At 49.7% G+C, this 17,091-nt stretch overlaps 3 protein-coding genes and 1 long non-coding RNA gene across 10 annotated transcripts in view; 3 read left to right on the forward strand and 1 right to left on the reverse strand.

Moving 5' to 3' along the window:
• Positions 1-90: 90 nt before the first annotated feature.
• Positions 91-5,250, reverse strand: proser2 (proline and serine rich 2). Of its 2 annotated transcripts, none has more exons than XM_019897550.1 (4): positions 4,802-5,250; positions 3,334-3,521; positions 2,492-2,804; positions 91-2,415 (listed from the first exon to the last, which is right to left on the reverse strand). In XM_019897550.1, the coding sequence occupies exons 2-4, from the start codon at positions 3,436-3,438 to the stop codon at positions 1,013-1,015; spliced, it is 1,821 nt and encodes a 606-aa protein (XP_019753109.1). In that variant the 5' UTR covers positions 3,439-3,521; positions 4,802-5,250; the 3' UTR covers positions 91-1,012. The 2 variants fall into 2 exon arrangements, with proteins under 2 accessions (XP_019753109.1, XP_019753110.1); XM_019897551.1 differs by lacking the exon at positions 4,802-5,250 and adding an exon at positions 3,682-3,754.
• On the forward strand, positions 3,774-11,593 carry rab3ip (RAB3A interacting protein (rabin3)). 5 transcript variants are annotated; one of them, XM_019897558.1, is made up of 13 exons: positions 3,774-4,103; positions 5,503-5,688; positions 6,710-6,832; positions 7,131-7,297; positions 7,384-7,555; positions 7,954-8,049; positions 8,534-8,611; positions 8,675-8,884; positions 8,956-9,084; positions 9,593-9,705; positions 9,829-9,928; positions 10,025-10,094; positions 10,459-11,593. In XM_019897558.1, the coding sequence occupies exons 3-13, from the start codon at positions 6,740-6,742 to the stop codon at positions 10,539-10,541; spliced, it is 1,311 nt and encodes a 436-aa protein (XP_019753117.1). In that variant the 5' UTR covers positions 3,774-4,103; positions 5,503-5,688; positions 6,710-6,739; the 3' UTR covers positions 10,542-11,593. The 5 variants fall into 5 exon arrangements, with proteins under 5 accessions (XP_019753117.1, XP_019753118.1, XP_019753116.1 ...); XM_019897559.1 differs by lacking the exon at positions 5,503-5,688; XM_019897557.1 differs by lacking the exon at positions 3,774-4,103 and having other exon boundaries at positions 5,380-5,688.
• A 296-nt stretch (positions 11,594-11,889) lies between these two features.
• On the forward strand, positions 11,890-13,149 carry ndufa12 (NADH:ubiquinone oxidoreductase subunit A12). Its single transcript, XM_019897575.1, has 4 exons — positions 11,890-12,034; positions 12,442-12,527; positions 12,666-12,753; positions 12,906-13,149. The coding sequence occupies exons 1-4, from the start codon at positions 11,946-11,948 to the stop codon at positions 13,078-13,080; spliced, it is 438 nt and encodes a 145-aa protein (XP_019753134.1). The 5' UTR covers positions 11,890-11,945; the 3' UTR covers positions 13,081-13,149.
• Positions 13,150-16,116: 2,967 nt separating this feature from the next.
• The window catches only part of LOC109532634 (uncharacterized), a 6,942-nt gene continuing 5,967 nt past the window's right edge, over positions 16,117-17,091 (forward strand). The window contains exons 1-3 of one of the 2 annotated variants that reach the window (XR_002171411.1): positions 16,117-16,233; positions 16,310-16,371; positions 16,412-16,812. This is a non-coding gene — a long non-coding RNA (uncharacterized LOC109532634). The remainder of the gene's footprint in view (positions 16,234-16,309; positions 16,372-16,411; positions 16,813-17,091) is intronic. The other variant, XR_002171412.1, reaches the window with a different exon arrangement.

Here is a 17,091-nt window from a genome sequence, read left to right on the forward strand (position 1 = left end):
TACCTTCAGACCTGCCTCGCCTGGTGAAATATTCCACCCGCCCAGCTCATTCTTTACATTCCACAGGCGCTCCAAAGAACTATGTATTAGTCACCAAGGAGACGCGCAATTTGCTTTATTGATTGCCACGTACGTTCAACACCATCTGACTTTCTACAGGACTCTGTACACGCCCTAGGTCCAACTCTTTGCTTAGAAAGCACAGTAGAGGACACACTTCATACAAACTGTAGATGCCCTACAGAAAAAAACCGGAGTCTGGAGACAACATTCACAAGTTCCCACAGAAGCAACACTGCTGTGGAACCCTGTGATAGCACTCAAAATATACTTCATTAGTTACTGTAGCTTAACTACAGCGGCCGGAGTCTGAAAGAAAGAAACGCACGCGCGTACATAAATATGGGTTGGCGTACAGTGGCCCATAGAATAGTCACCAACTGCCAATTAGCCAGGATAGGGGCCAGTCACGGAAAGACTCTGCGGTCCAAGTGCTTTTGCGCAGTACAATGCCTTGGTGTTCCCTGCACAAAGTAGAAAATATTTCTTCTGCACAGTGAAAAAAAAAGCCCCAAAGTTTGTGGTTAGTCTCGGAGGCTGGGCCGACGAGTAAAAATAACCTTCGCCCCAGTCACATAATCGCCCCCGAAAAAAAAAAAAACTTTTGCCCTACAGCCACATATACTTGCTCCCAAATCAGTTGACAAAAACTTAAGTTCTTCTCTTCTCGAGAGAAAAGCGCTCAGACCTTTGCTCTTTCCCGAAAGCAGCTGACAACAAAGAACCAAGTCGGTAAACAGAGCAGTAAAAATAGAGGTTCCCTTTGCAAACATGAGGAAAGGTATTATCATAACAGTCCTGACAGCAGTCTTTAAATTGCCAAGAAAGCAGAACTGGCTGTGCTGGTCTGCCTTCTCCAGGTAAAAAGGTCTCCTCAGCCACACCTTAACCTTTGGAGAGGCACGAAAAACTTCCATGAAAGCGCCGCAAGCAGGAGCGTTGCCAGAGTACGTCACGACTCTTTCAGCAGCCCAAGTTTCTTCAATGCCTGCTTGCGAGATTCCTCGGTTGCCCCCCGGCCAGAAAACTGCACGGTGATGCCTTGGGGACGAAACATGGGGGCAGCGGCTCTTTGTTTGGCATCCGGCACAGCCGCTTTGCCGGCATTGGGATGTGAGGTCTGAGGGTTTCTTGGTGCCGGCGTCGGGGGAGGCCCTTTCAAAGCCCTTCCTGGACTGTCAGGGGGGCGCTGTACCCCGACGGATGGGTTGATGGTCCGGCTCTTGCCCCCGTAACTGTTGAGCTTGGCGGGCAGGGCCTGGGGTTTGACCGGCACGTTTTGATTTACGTCAATGTGGGAGCTGAGGATGTCGGGAAGGTCGCTCCTGGTCATGGCTCCGGTTGCGGGGTTCAGGACTTTGGACTTTCCTCCGTAGCTGTTGAACTCACTGGGGTTCGCCAGCATGGAAAGAAGGACTTTGCCATCAGAGCCCGTCGGGGGCGACACAGGTTCGTTCTTTGAGGGACCTGGAGCGACCACAATGGATTTCCCCCCAAAACTGTTCAATTCCAGCGATAGGATGTCTGACTGAGGCGCAGCCGCTGAGGTTTTCTCCAAATGCGGTGGGCTCACTGGAGGCTTTCTGTTGTCAAAGCTCCTGGGGGAATCGAAAGGCGGAGTCTCCACCTTTTGGACAGGGGTGTGGCTTTGTGGCGATGTTGGGACCTTGGAGTCCGGCGCGTGGATGCTGGTCACTGTTTGGTGAACGCTGGTCTCCAAAGCACCAGTGAGACTGGTCTCTCTACTTGGCGCCAAGTTGTCAACAGTGTCGTGGCCTAACATCTCTCCTGACAGGTCGCAGTTTCTGGCCAGGCCCAGCTTAGACAGTGCTTCCATCCTGGTTTTCTCAGGTGTGGGGTCCTTGAAGGAAGCGCTGCGGGAAGGGGCCTTTCGCAACTTCTGCACCAAAATTGGCTTGGAATCCTCCTGAAGGAGACCCTGCGGCGCTCCCGTTAGATTCGACAGCATCAGCGCCCGCCTGTCATGGAGGTTCACGTTGGATCCCGGCTGATTCTGCAGCTCTCTGTTGCCAATAACCATACTGATGTTGGCCGGGTATCTGGTAGGCTTAGCCAAGGTTGGGGGACCCTGCTTCGCGGGGGGAACCCCGTCGAGGCCGAGTGATTTCACATCCTCCTGGCTGTGCCGGCGCTGGAGTGAAGCCAAAGTGTTGGGTGTGCCCACTGCCTGGTTCTCAGCTATCTTCTTGGCAATGAGCACCGGGGTGGGGACCGAGCCAGCCGGGTGGTAGGAGTGACTGTCTGTCAACTCGTAGCCGGCAGAGTGGTGCAGGGGATCATGTCTCGGTTTGATCTCAAAGTGGCTCTCGGGGCTCATTGTCATTTTCTGGAAATCTGAGCAGAGCAAAATTCAACATGCTAAGACTCAATTTGAATTAATTTGACTCAGCATAGGAAATATGTGCAGTACCTGGACTGGTAGGCTTGAAGACCGGTAATTTGGCAAGCATCATGTCCGGGTCTGGGCGTACGAGGTCTATAATATCCTGGTCTTTAGCGCTGAGGCGCCTGGCATTTATAGGGTGCACGCGATAGAGATCTGGGGTTTCGGGCGGTCCGTCCATCTCGTGGCCAAGAAGGTGGCTTGCGCTTGCTGGAGACTTGACCAATCCGGCCCTGAGCCCGTCCTCCTCAAGGCTGTTCTCCAGAGATCCGATGGTCTCTTCAAAAAACTGGAGGCACTCCTTCTCCTCTGGGCTCAGGAAGCGCAGCGTGTCTTCATCCTGCGTAGGTCAATGAAAACGACCGTCGTCAGTCACTTCGTCGGCTGGAAACGGCAGGAGGCGAAGACGCAAGCACCGCGCCCGGCCGGCGTCTGTGATCGTGTAACTGAGATGTGGCTCGGCACCCAAAAAGGAGTGAGGTGGAACTGGTTGGGGCGGCCTCTTGTGCTGTTAATGGATGTGGTCCCTGAGGCGTATGAAGGTTGTCAAGCAGGTGTGATTACCGCAACCGAGTGGTGACTGCGTGTTTTGTGTAAACAGCCTGAATCACCCGCAGATCATCTGACGCGGTTATTGTTTGGACAATAGGAGGACAGAACAAGGCTCCTCAGTCACACCGTCAGTCATTTCCCCCCCCCAACAGAGACTGACTTGAGTGACACCCTGAGCATGCGCTTTCCCTGACCATTCTCGCTTTGCAATTAAGAAATTCTCCTCGGTCATTCCTCTGTGTCAAAACATGTCATGCCGGACTCTGAGTTCATGTGACAGTGAACAGATGTTCGGGAAACTTGTCAGTCATACTGACCCGCTGCCTGGTGCTCCGGTCCAACGCGCCGTTGACTCGGGAGTGCCGCGGATTGTTGGCCATGTCCAGGATGAGGGCCGAAGGGCTCAGCCGGGCTTTGGACATCTCCGGGGGCGGCACTAGGACGGAAGCGGAATCATGTCTGCTCCTTGCTCCGAGGAGTCAGCGGATCATCGCTTCCCCTCTGTCTGGAGAGGAGAAATCAAGGTCAAAAGTAAGACCGAAAGCTTTTTGGTTTCGGCATCATTTCCCTCACGAGATGGGGCACAGAATCTCTCTCTGTGTGTCCTGGTAGATGAAGAATATCTTTCAAAAGATTATCAAACTTGATAAAGCAGCAAGCGATACCTCCATTTACGAGTGCTGCCACTTAGTCTTTCTTATTTTCTTGTACATTCTCTATGACTACATGGAGCTGCGGGAGGGGGCAGGGATCAGTCACCACGATGAAGAAAAGTTGCAAGAAAAGTTGCATTTGAGCGATGACATCTGAGTAAATTTAGTTACGAGCTTGGTCGCGGATCCAATGAAACTCCTAGGTCAAGGTGGCGCTGGTATGACTCGTGAAGCAACAACGTGGCGGCGCCCGGCAGCCGGGCCGACCTGTTAATCCGGAACAAACGCAGCTGCACAACCGGCTCCTCTGCCCGAAACTACACAACTGCGCATTCCTCTGGAAAATAACACTTGGACTTTTATGGCTCGCTCGGTGCGTCATCAAATGCTGCTGCTTCTCCATCATCATCATCATCATCATCATCATCATCAGGGTACGGCCCCAGTTCAACATTTCTGTTTGTGAACAGCACATGCATTGGAGTCGATCCATCAGTGGCATGCGTATCCGTCAGCGACGCTTTATCTTGTTCGTGTAAATAAGTTGATGGTTTCGGTTAGCGTTGACATCAACACACACAACCAAAACGGACATTTACTAACATTTCCTCATGCAAATCGATGCTGGGTAGTGGAGTTAGTGAATAGTACTAAATGTTTTCAAATGGGAAAGAGCTTTATGTTTTGTTAAATACTTGACAAAATAGGTCATGTCTAATTGAGGCTATGTTTAATTTTACTACTCGTTTGGGTAAACAAGCTCATACATCAAGAATACTACAAAGAAGTTGCTCACTTGTCCAAAAATTGATGAAGGTTATCTCAGAGAACTAAAAAAAAAAAAAAAGTTTTGAGTTTAGTAAGAAACCCATTTTGCACATACATTTTAGGATTCAATCCAGTCAAAAGCAAGGAATTAAGTGGGGTTTTTTTTCTCCCATTGTTTCAGTTAGCCAAATGTGTATAAATGTAAGTTGATGTAAACATAATTTTATTGAGCTGATTTTTTTTCAAGAACTTAAATTGCAAATGACAAAATCAGGCAGATTAAAAATAATTTGCATCAACATGGGATGGGGTGGGTGGCAAGGTGGAGACAAATCCGAGAGACCAGAAGCGAAAGACAATTTACCTTCAAATGTGTAGGATCCATCCTCGTGGAAGTATCTTGACGGACAGAAATAGATTTTTTTTTTCTGCTGAAAGAAGTCCCACTTGTGTTGCCGCCTGCTGACTCCACCTTGACTGGATGACGCGCCAATTTAACATGGTCCAACAACACAACAAGCCCCGCCCGTTGTTGCAGAGCGCATGCGTGTGGCAGACGCACGCGTGCGTGGAGGAAGGCGAGCCAACTTGTGGTTTTGGGGAAATGTTCCTTGTTTGTTCTCAGGTGTGTAATACGTTCCATGGCTTGCTTTCTTCTGCCTTCAAGCATCCCCTAAATTCTTTGAGGTCGTTGGTCCTTTAGCCTATGGCGCCACCCTGTGGAGAAAATGAAGACCGACTGAGGCTGCACACTCGTTTTTTTCAGCCAATCGCAGGGCACACAAAGACAAACCAACATTCGCACTCACAATCACACTTACGGACAATTTAGAGTGAGCTATTAACCTAACGTGCATGTTTTTGCAATGTGGGATGAAACCGGAATACCCGTGAAAACCCACGCAGGCACGGGGAAAACAAACCTCACACACATCTCGTGGCTATACGTAAAATTGCTACATTTTATGAAAAGTATAGTTTTTAATCAATGTAAATATGGAATGACTGTATGTGGTATTGTTACTTGATCATGTCAGCCATGATTATTTTATTTGTCGAAATCAGTCGCCCCATTGCGTCTGAAAACAATAAACCCGTCTTCAAGACGTTTTGCTGCTTTCCGAGCAGCCGTTGAACGCACCACCCCGGAGTTATTTACGCCGGGTTTAGGGGCTGCGTCGACGAGCGTTTCCCTTGGAATTCCCGAGTCGAGGCGGCCCGACGCCCGGCTTCTGTCCACGCACTGGTCCGGTGAGTCGACCGACACTTCCACCGCGACAGAAAAGAGAGATGACAAGAATACACTCGCTTTGCCAGTTAGCCGATGAGCTCAATGGGTTGCATGTTTCCGTTACCGGACATGCACTTTGACAGCTCAAGTGTTTGCACGACGTTTTCACAGGAGATGGGTTGTTTTTTTTCCCATAAAAAATCCACACTGTCAGTATACAAACATCTTCAAACAGCCCCTCGCACAAAGACGAATACGTCATTACTTTGTTGGCGTTTGCGACATTCGCCAGTTGACGTTAGCCGTCCTAGTGGGGAGTTAGCATGTTCGCTCGGAGCTAACTCTTAGCCGCAGGCTAAGCAGGTTTTAATTATAATAATGCCGTTTATTTATCGGCGCCTTTGGTATAGCTCGAGGACACCGCAAGATAAAAAAAAAGAAAAGAAAATGATACAAAATCAGTAATGTAGCGAATTAGCTTAAGACTTGTTTATCCGGTGCGTTCAGGTGACTCGGTCAGCCTGTCAGTTGACGTGCAACTCACGGGGTAGCAAAAGATTTGGATAAAAATAGTGAAACACTTGCAGACCGAATTTTTTTTTGACGGTACCGTCTTTCAAGGAGAGTAAAACGGTCTCACAGGCGTGTTGATGAACTGGCAAGAGTGTGTGTACGTTTTGCCAGCTGATGAGTTGCTAATGCACGCAATGGGACTCAAGTGGGATGCAAGGCACACATTTGCAGCAAAAAACAAATGTCTGTCTCGAAAGCCTCGCTCCACGTCGTGCGACCTAGTCACTGGATCCCTACCCAGCATCCTTTGCAGTGTCAGGTTACCCCGAGTTCTCAAGGACTCGTCTCCATGGTGATGGACCGGAGACAGAATCCATCAACATGCCTATGGCAAGCCGTTGAGTTTTTTTTTTTTTTTTTTTTTTTTTTGTGGCTTGAGCTCCATGTACTAGTATGCGCTTTGTCCTCATTCGTAGCATGGGTTGTAACTTGCCGTTGACCTTTTTCCTCTTCTGTGCCAACGATCAGTGTGAAGGATGAACCAGAGCAGCATCCGCCATGGCCTGCAGCAGCGCTCCCAGTAACGCCGAAACGCTGGAAGGCTTCCATGAGGTCAACCTAGCCTCGCCCACCACGCCCGACCTGCTGCAGGTATCGACGGCCGCCTCGCCTTGCCGCCCAGCGTCTTCAGCGCCACGTCGGCCGACGCTTTTGGCCTCCTCAAATTTACGTGTCGAATCGTACACGCGCAAAAGGCTGGAAAGACGAATGGCAGAAAAACAAAAACACAACACTGATGTACAATATGATGATTGAACGGCCGTACGTTGCATGCTGATCAAAATGAGAAAAATGTGGAAAAAGCGAAGGCGAGGTTTGACAAAATGAGAAAAATGTGGAAAAAGCGAAGCCGAGGTTTGACCCGCCGGCGCTGTCTTTGTGGCCGCAGAACCAAGCGGAGCAGCGCCCCGCCGCCTGCCGCGGCGAGCCGCCCACGTCCCTGTACCGCACGCACTCGCTGGGGGCGCCGCCCCCTGGACTGCGCTCGTCGCTGCGGGCCGACCTGCTCCCCACGCGGCCCGTCTACTCCACACCCACGCACGCCCGCAATGGCAGGTGAGCGCCTTGCGCCCGGTTTTTATGCCTGCGTCAAGACACGACGCAGAGACCGGAATGAAAAATTGTCCGTCTGGCGTGTCCAGCGTGCAGGGCGCCGAGGCGGACGTGGCCGAGGCCGACTTCCTGTCGGCCGATGACGGTGGCGACTGCGGCGCCCTGAACGACAGTTTTTCACGGCTACGCAGCCCGTCGGTCATGGAGGTGCGAGAGAAAGGATACGAGCGGCTCAAGGACGAGCTGACCAAAGCGCAGAGGGTGAGCCCACGCGCACTCGCATTTGGGCAATCGCTGGTGCGTGTGTGCATGTGCGCAGGCGTGTGTGTTTTTGTGATTTTACCCGAGCCATTTTTCCATGATTGATCAGATTTTTTTTTGTTGTCATCGAACATGCACATTACGATATTTTTTACTTATGTATTTGTTTATTTTGGGGAGCTCGCTCACCATTTTCTTCATGCCTTTTGTTGTGATGTTTCATGCCGCCAAGCCATTTGACTGAGTTGATTTGGTTTTGATGTCATGCAGAATGCAACTCAAGTTTTTTTGGTTTGTTTCTCCTTCATGTCTTTGTTGTCATGTTTGATTTGATCACGATTGGCTGCGTGTTGTCTTGTGTGTTTGTGTGTGCGCGCGCGCTCGTGTGCGTCCGTAAGGAATTGCTGTTGAAGGATGAGGAGTGTGAGAGGTTGTCAAAAGTGCGAGATCAGCTGGGCCAGGAGCTGGAGGAGCTGACTGCCAGCCTCTTCCAGGTCGGTGCGCCTCCTCCCTGCCCGTTCGTCCGTCCGTCCGTCTTGGCATCTCCACTTCTTTCCTTTTGACGGGAAGTTGTCACACTATCGCTAGTTGTCTTTGCCAATTTTGGTCCAAATGAAAATCTGCGTCTTGGCGTCTCCACTTCTTTCCTTTTGATGGGAAGTTGTCACACTATTGCTCGTTGTCTTTGCCAATTTTGGTCCAAATGAAAATCTGAACTCACTTCAACAAAGTGCCTTGACACCACAAAGCTACAAAATGGCAGCGCGAAACGCCGTAACTCAGCTCAACATAGCGCCTTAACACCAAGATGCCCGTTGAAATCACCACGACGACCCGGTCTCAAATGGCTTCCTGGCAGCAGGTGCAATCAGCTGTTTATTCCGTGCCTTCTGCCACCTCATGGAAGCGAATCGAATCGTTGCTTGAACGTGTGGTCGTGACGCGTGGTGACCGGGCGTCGCGCTTGTGACCTTTCAGGAGGCCCACAGAATGGTGCGGGAGGCCAACGTCAAGCAGGCCAACGCCGAGAAGCAGCTGAAAGAAGCCCTGGGCAAGGTGAGCGCACTCCATAGCCGCAAGTCTTCACCCGCCTGACGTTGTTGGCCTCTTCCCGGTCAGATTGACGTCCTGCAGGCGGAGGTGCAGGCCCTGAAGACGCTGGTCCTGTCCTCGCCCACGTCACCCGTGGGCGAGCTCCCCGCCGTGGGCGGCGGCGGGAAGGCGGCCTTCCGGAAGGGCCACAGCAGGAACAAGAGCACCTCCTCGGCCATCTTGGGAACGCAGGCCGACGCGTCGGCCACGCAGCCCATCGTGCGAGAGTGTCGAGAGGTGCGACGGGCCGCGGCGCTCGCCTCGGCGGCTTTCCGCCGCCACGTCACGGCGTCTCGCTCTTCTTGCAGGCGGACGCGCAGCTGTTCAGCGAGTTCAAGGCGTGGAAGGAGGAGCCCACGCTGGACCGCCGCTGCTGCTTCCTGGAACGAGTTTACCGTGAGGACATCTACCCGTGCCTCACCTTCAGCAAGAGCGAGGTGACCTCAGCGACGCCGCACACCAAATCGGGCCCGCCACCTCATTTTTGGGTGGGCCCAACAAAGCAAATCACGTGTGTGGGCTTCCATGAACACACACACACACACACACACACTCAAATCCGTGGCCCAACATTTGAAATATTCATCAGCCATCCATCTGTTGGGCTCATGTTTTGATGGGGGAAGCTGTCACGACAAAGCGGCTGGCCACAAAAATGTGTTTGACGCCCCTCATTGACAGTCGCTCAAAATACTGTCATATGAAACTGTTGAGCGTGTGTTGACCTCCAGTTTGTGGTTTGCTTTCATAAAGCCAGCGTAAATGACATCAAATAATCACAAGAGAAAATGAATGTCTTGACAAATGATCATATGAGCAAGCTTCAGATGTGCCGCTGCTCAAGTTAAGTGGGGCAGGGGGGCGGGCTGTTAGTCCAGAGTGGCCAGGGCGAGATTCTCAACACGACTGTTTGGACTTTTTCTTTTTCCCTCCTCTTTTCCTCAGCTGGGTTCGTCCATCTTGGAATCGGTGGAGCAGAACACACTCAGCGTGGAGCCGGTGGGCTTCCAGCCACTGCCCGTCGTCAAAGCCTCGGCCGTCGAGTGTGGCGGACCAAAGTGAGACCACGCGCACATGAGTCTGGTGCCCTATTCGTCACACTGTTGCTCACTCGGCGGCGTGGGGGGGGACTGGTCAACTGCTCCTTTTGTTCACTCACCGTGTGTGTGTGTGTGTCACAGGAAGTGCGCCCTGAGTGGCCAGACCAAAACCTGCAAGCACAGAATTAAGTTTGGGGACTCATCCAACTATTACTTTGTGTCTCCATACTGCCGATACCGAGTGAGTATGATGGGAGGCGGGCAAAAAAAAAAAAAAATGTGACACTCTTCCAAAACGCAAAGTGATTGAAATTGTCGTTGCTTGTTTGTGTATCAGATCACGGCGGTGTGTAATTTCTTCACATACATTCGTTACATCCACCAGGGGCTCGTTAAGCAGCAGGACGGTAAGAAACAACACTGACCAGTCACGTAGGAATAGAAAGGGGGCCGGCCCATAAGTAATTCAAAGAAGAAGAGGCGTAGAAGAGCCACGGCATGAAACCAGAAGGCCAAACTGGCACAGACCTGAGACAAATCCAAACCAGAGTAGAGCAGTCAACGTTCGACTCCCCATTGGCTCTTGTCACGCACGTTTTGGCCATCTTTGATGGAGTAGATAACGCTCGCAGCTGATGACTGCAATTGGTGGGGTGGAGAGGGGGGATGCCAACACAAAACCTGATTGCTGGATAGACTGGTTTTAGCGTGAGAACTTGTGAGAGGAGGGAAGTTCAGCCCGGCTCTGTGTGTGTGCGTTTGTTTGTTCAGCGGAACAGATGTTCTGGGAGGTGATGCAGCTGCGGCGGGAGATGTCCCTGGCCAAGCTGGGCTACTTTAAAGACAACCTGTGACTGACTTGATTGTCTTCCGGACGGCCCCCGCCGGATCAACCCGCTGTTCAGCATTTGTTTGTCACCACACCAAACACTCTGCAGTGTCAAGTTGACAACTGTTTCAATTAACATTTCATTCCACCCTAGAATGAATGAATGAATAGATAAATAAATAAATAAATAAGAAGAAGAGTAATAGACCTTACAGTGACAGCATTTCAGATTTTTTTTTTTCTTTTTAATGTTTGAGGGTCTGACAGCAACACTTGTGTGCAGAGAAAGTGGAAAGAATTCCCAGAAAAATTCACGTGACTTTCTGCTCATGTTGCAGGGAAAGCGCTTCAATCTTGGAAATGGTTTCCAGATTGGAAACTCTCCTTTGGAATTGCGGCCAAAATAACGGAATACTCGAGCAGAAAGAGGAACAATGACAAAGAGTTCTCCTTGCCCACATGCAAGGACATGGCTAGTGACTCTGCTCGCTCGCTGTAGTGTGGATTCTGCAAAAATATATTTTTTTCACAACTACAATGTCTAACTTTCCAATGAAGAATTTCAAATTCGACATAATGTTTTAATATGGTATCGTAATCATACATGATGTATAAAATTATTCCAGTCAAACGCATTTATATAAGTTCATAAAAAATGTCAACTTTACACGCTTGGAAGTCCCTGGAATTTTGCAGCCCCAGTTATGCCCCAGAATGATGCCTCCCAATTTTGAAGCGCGTTTCAAACTTGATTTGAAAGACGGACTTCGGCCGGTGCAACGATCATCTTTTCATTTTGTGAAAAATATTCATTTCTCTTGTCATGTGTTTATAACAAATGAAAACAAACACTAAGCCTCCAAACACTCTGAAGGGCGTTTGCAATGGTTGTCCTTCCCATCCGCCTCCCTTGACCTTGTTTTTTTTTTCTGTGTGCGCGCGTGCGTGACTGTAAACTTTCCATTTGCTCAAGTGAATGTGACTTTCTCTGTCATTCAAAGTCAACGTCACTCACTCGTCTCCCACGTTGGTTGCGTGCCTTTTCTCTCACTATGAAATAAACAAATGCAAAAAAACCCAAACAAACAATCGTGCTTCGAGTCCTTATACGCGATGTTTCGCACTGAATTAATATTGTCATTTTCATTTTGGCGGAAAAGCTGTCATGAAATGTCCACTTTTTTATTTTAAATGTGTTTTCAAACATTCATATTCACATCTTGACCCTTGTGAGGATAAAGCGGATAAGAAATGGATGGGTGGAAGTGGGTGTATGTCTCGAGATCCACGCGGACTTTGGTGACGATATTCCCAGTTGCAAAATATGTTTGGGGCTGGGAGGGTGGAACCATACTTGGTTGCTTGTTGCCGTTCGGACAAATTACTGGTTGGACCTGTCGCTCCGTTCAACAAATAGCTCCGTCTCAAGATGGCGGAGTACCTCAGTGTAGTCCGAAGGGCTTTGGGACAACTCGGAGGTCACGGCGGTGTCCGGGGGTTTCTTCTTCAACTCTTTAGGTGAGTGAGGGTGATGGTCTGGACGCTTTCATTTTGAACGACTGACAACCAAAATACTGTCCGAAACGCCCACTGTGGTTGCGCGATCGGAGCCGAACCAAGTTAGCATGGTAACCAGCGACCCAGCAAGCTGGCTTTTCAACAGAAGTCCATTGACTTGAAACTTGCGCTGGTTTTCTCTTTTGTTCCACTCCTCCTCCCCTCCGATATATATATACATATATTGTGGAATTCATAAAAAACTTTGCCCTGCGATTGGCTGGCAACCAATTCAGGGTGTCCCCCGCCTACTGCCCGGAGACGGCTGGGATAGGCTCCAGCTCCCCCCGCGACCCTAGTGAGGATCAAGCGGTTCGGAAAATGAATGAATGAATGAATAAAAAACTTTGAACGTTCGTATGTGACAGGGTCAACGATGTGAAGACTGGAGCACTCATCGGCGTGGACAAATATGGCAACAAATATTACGAGGATAAGAAGCATTACTTCTTCGGTAAGAACGCGAGCATTTTGGATGGAAAGAGACGTTGTGCTGCGAATCGTTTGGGTGTCATTGGAGCCACGGGTTTGCAAACTGGGGCTGCCGGATCCGTCAAGTTTGACCACCCCTGCCTTCGTTAAATCTCTCCAGGACGCCATCGCTGGGTGATCTACACCAAGGAGATGAATGGGAAGAACACTTTGTGGGAGGTGGATGGCAGCATGGTGCCCGCCGAATGGTACGGTTACTTTAGAAAAGGCGAAAATCAATCTACAGTGTTGTACTTTTGTAAAACCAACAATAACAAACATAATTGGTCAGAATGTCAAGGATGAGCCCGCTTCAGCCTCATGATTGAGATTTTTGTTCTTTGTTTCCCCCCCCCCCCAGGCATCGCTGGCTCCACTGCATGACAGACGACCCCCCCACCACGCACCCGCCCGAGCCCAAGAAGTTCCTTGCTGAGGTGCATCAGTTCAACGTGAGCGGCACTTCGCAGCAGTATGTGCCCTACTCCACCACGCGCAAGAAGGTCCATGAGTGGGTGCCACCCAAAGCCCAGTGACCCCCGAGCCCCCGCTCATGCTCTCTGTACACAGTTGCACCTCAATAAAAACCTGTTCAATGTTTGCAATTAGCGCGCTTTTCCATGACAGTGTTGTTGAATGACGACAAAACAGGTAAGCTTGCATTTTCACTGTCACGTGATGACAATGGATCCGCCAAATTCCATACAACACGACACAAATGCAAGGCAACATAAGGCACATGACCACGAAACGGAATTAGCCCACACGGCACAGTGGAAACGGTATGAGGTTGCATGGCAATCAAAATGCCCCCACCTCAGCAGAGGACACGCGATGCTCTGCGTCTTCTTCCAACCGCGAGACCACCGATGACCAGGCTGACCCCCTCCCTTGAATAGAATGTTTCAAGTGGAGGAGACAGGACAGGTTTCGTGATTATGGTGGGACAAGTGGGGAACTCATTGTCATCTGGATGGCGGTGGGCGACACCAAGCAGCTCGACCAAAGCCACACTGAAGAAGACGAATGGATGAGCTGAGTGGTGGTGCGTCCTCTTGGAGTCGAGGGAGAAAGTTGAAGGTGGTGAAACTGAAAAATAAAGTCCAGACAAGAGTTTGTGAAAGGAAATCACTGCGGACCTTCGTCGAGACTTGCCACCGAGGCATGGGACGAACTTTTGCCGCGTCTTAACTCGTAGCTCACGTGAAATGACCACGTAAAACAAGGCGGTTTCAGCTGAAAAAAACGACCATGTATTGTAAGGCGTTTTTAGACGAAAAAAAAACAAGCATGTATAGAAAGGTGTTTTTAGCGCGAAAAATAATGACCATGTATTTTACATGTATGTACTTTTTAGCCCCAAAAAACGAGCATAGGAAGGGCTTTTTTGGCCCCAAACAACAACCATGTAAAGTCAGGTGTTTTTAGCCCCCCAAAAAAGACCATGTATAGGAAGGCGTTTTTAGCCGAAAAAAAACGAGCACGGAGAGAAAAGCGTTTTTAGCCCAATCCAGGTCTCGACTTCCTCTGCGAAGTTTGCGTGCAAAGCCTTTTTGAACGACCGTGTATGTAAAGGCCGGGCAGCGGGAGGAAATCTTGGCGTGGTCAAGGGATGATGGGTGAGGTTGGAGTGCCGTCACGTCGCCCAAAGGCGAAGCTCGTCCCAGAAGTGACCACTCCACGAGACGCCAACCGTCTCACCAATTATGTTCTTTTTTTGCCTTCAAAAAAACCGACTCGTGTGGTCGGCCGCCTTTGACTACAGAAAAAAAATTCGAAACTTTCGTGCCGGGATGGCGTGGTGGGTAAAGACATCGCTGGGTATGCAGGCGGAACGAGTTCGAATCTCCATCTGCTCTGCATTTATATATTTTGCAAGAGTCGAACCCGGGTTTCCCGTTACCTCGTCCAGGGGCAAAGTAAGAAGTTTGAACCAGAAGCGAACACTCCACGAGAGATGCCGAGCGTCGAACCAGTTCATCATGAAGCTGACGCCCTATGACTACATATAAAAATTTCGAAATTTTTGTGCTCAGATGGCCGAATGGTAAAAGACATCGCGTGGTGGTCGGGCGAACCGAGTTCGAGACCCACCGTGTGCTGCATTTATAAATTAAGCAAGAATCGAACCCGGTTTTCCCGGGTACCAAGTATTGTCGTTAACCATTCGACCACGACAGGTCACAGAAAATAACCTTTTTGTTTGGTTATATTTAGACGAAGGGACTACATGATCTCAATAGTTACATAAAATAGTCGTTGTCATCACTGTGCAAAGACAGTCCAGTGGTATGTGACAAGGATTCCCCACTGGTGAACTCTGGTTCGAGTCCCGCTGCTGTCATTTGGCAAAGCCGTCGTCATTTCGCCCGGATTTTTTCCACACGTCTTCACATTCACTTCCGGTTTCAAATTAAAACTTTTTTCATTCCGGAAGTGACGTCACTGGCGGAACCTATTTAAGGCGGGCTCTCGAGGCACTCATTCTTTCTCACCTTCGACAGCCTCCGGTCGTCCTCCCGCTGCTGCTGCTCTGCACGCCTGTCCAGAAGCCCACGGAAAACTCCAACAAGGTGACTTTTTTTACTCTTTAATAGCCTCTTTAAACACACCGCTTTGGCTCCCTTTGAATGGAAAGCGGCACTTTCGACGTGCTCGCACCTGGCTAACACGCTAAGCCAAAATGTTTGCTCGAGCGTGAGCAATCAACGTCTCCTGCGACCTTGCTTTGCAACAAAACCTTTTTTTTTTCCAACCTTCTAGGACAAAAGCTACGTTTTGCGAGAGGGTAAGTGGACAAAACTAATTTCTAAATTCACAAACTGAACAAATGTGCATGCATGCGTGTTAATTGTGTCCTTTCTGTTCACAGGTACAAATCTTAAGATGGACGAAACACAGGCCACTCGCTGTGCGTTTTAATGTGGAATTTAAGCCCTGAACCGTTTGGAGCAAGCCCATCTAATTTGTCTTTTTTTTTCTATCCGCAGGCTTTACATCTGCTACAAAATGGCCAAATTGACTGCAACGAGGTACAACGACAACATTTTAAGATGCCGCCGTACGACAGACCAAATCCCTCATGTGTCGATTGTCATTTCTGTCTCCACAGGCTGACGTCGACGGAACGACCCATAAAATGGCTGCCATCCTGTGGAGTTTTGGGCCCCGGCTTCACAAGGCTTTGGCATGCCGACCAAATATCGGGGTGCTGACCAACGCGCTTGGAGGTTGAATATTTAAAAGTCAAGAGCTGACGTTACCGTGTCTTTCAGGTCGCCGTGCTGTCGAAGAGGCGTCCACCTCTGCTCTCTTCACAAGTGAAGCAAACACTTTTATACACGTGTGACGACTCGGAGTTAAATCGGCACATGATTTACTAAAGATTGAACACAGGCGTCAAAACCAGAAATGTAAAAAAAGTTTGGCTTCAGCCACAGGAGTTTCTCCTCAACCAATTACCGGGAAGCTCGTTGACCTGCTGGTTGAGTAGGTGCACCTGTGGCTCAAATCAAACCGTGGCGGGGCTCTTAATTCTGGCCCTCACACTTATCCAATGAGGGTGCTCGAGGACCCGATAGACGTTGTGAAGCCGAGTCGTCCCTCCTCAACGTTTGGACCTGTTGCTTGTCGGCAGGCCCTCAGGAAACGTGGCGTCACGATCCACCTGATGTCGCACACGCAGACTGGTGACTGAAGCTGCACCCAAAGAGCACTGCATCGTTTTAGCACACTCACCTGCTTTTTCTTTGACTCTGCATACAGTGCAGCTTCCAGTGACCCTCCACCTGCTGGGCAAAGAGACAAATGCGACAAGTTTGCAGAAGGTCTTCACTCTGATGGGGCTCTCGTTTGTGGTTTTGTCAGGTTTGACCACCTTGGATGAGTCACTGGACCAGGAGCAGCTTGGCCTGTTGGTGTTGATCACGCTCGACCAACTGTCGCGGCAAAAGGTTCCAGTGAACACTTGGGAAGCAAGTTGAAAAATGAGGAGCAGAGTAAAACGAAACTGCGTTTCTGGTTTGTAATTGGTGTCGACCAACCTGTACTTTGTCTTTCAGATGGCGCTGTTGCAGTGCGATGAGGTGAAACGTGACTCGGCGCCATCGGCTGGTAAACAGTCTGATTTCAACAAGCCTCTTTTCATTATTCAGAGTTGAAGATTGTTCTTGGGTCCTCCATGCCACAAGAGGGAGTAACCTGCTCACCGCCAGAGTCCACCCACGAGCACAGACCTGCAGGCAACACTTCTTCCTGTTATTCACAAGGTGCTGAAGTCAAACTTTGGGCCAGCCTGAAAAATCGGAGACATTTACACTCGTTCAATGCACCATCATGACTTTTTTTTTACTTTTTTTTTCTCCCCCAGGCAGGAGTAAACATGATCGGCTTCCTGCTCTCGAAAAACCCAACAGTCTATCTCCCTGGTAAGTTTCATGCCCAACACATCTTTGTCTGCACAAGAAATTGACTTACGTGTAACTCACGGATGCCTTTCCTCTCAGGTCAACACACCTGTCCCACGTTCCTCTCAAGAGCCGACCACT

Source organism: Hippocampus comes, unplaced genomic scaffold, assembly GCF_001891065.2.
Source record: "Hippocampus comes isolate QL1 unplaced genomic scaffold, H_comes_QL1_v1.1 scaffold81, whole genome shotgun sequence".
Taxonomy (NCBI): Eukaryota; Metazoa; Chordata; class Actinopteri; order Syngnathiformes; family Syngnathidae; genus Hippocampus; species Hippocampus comes.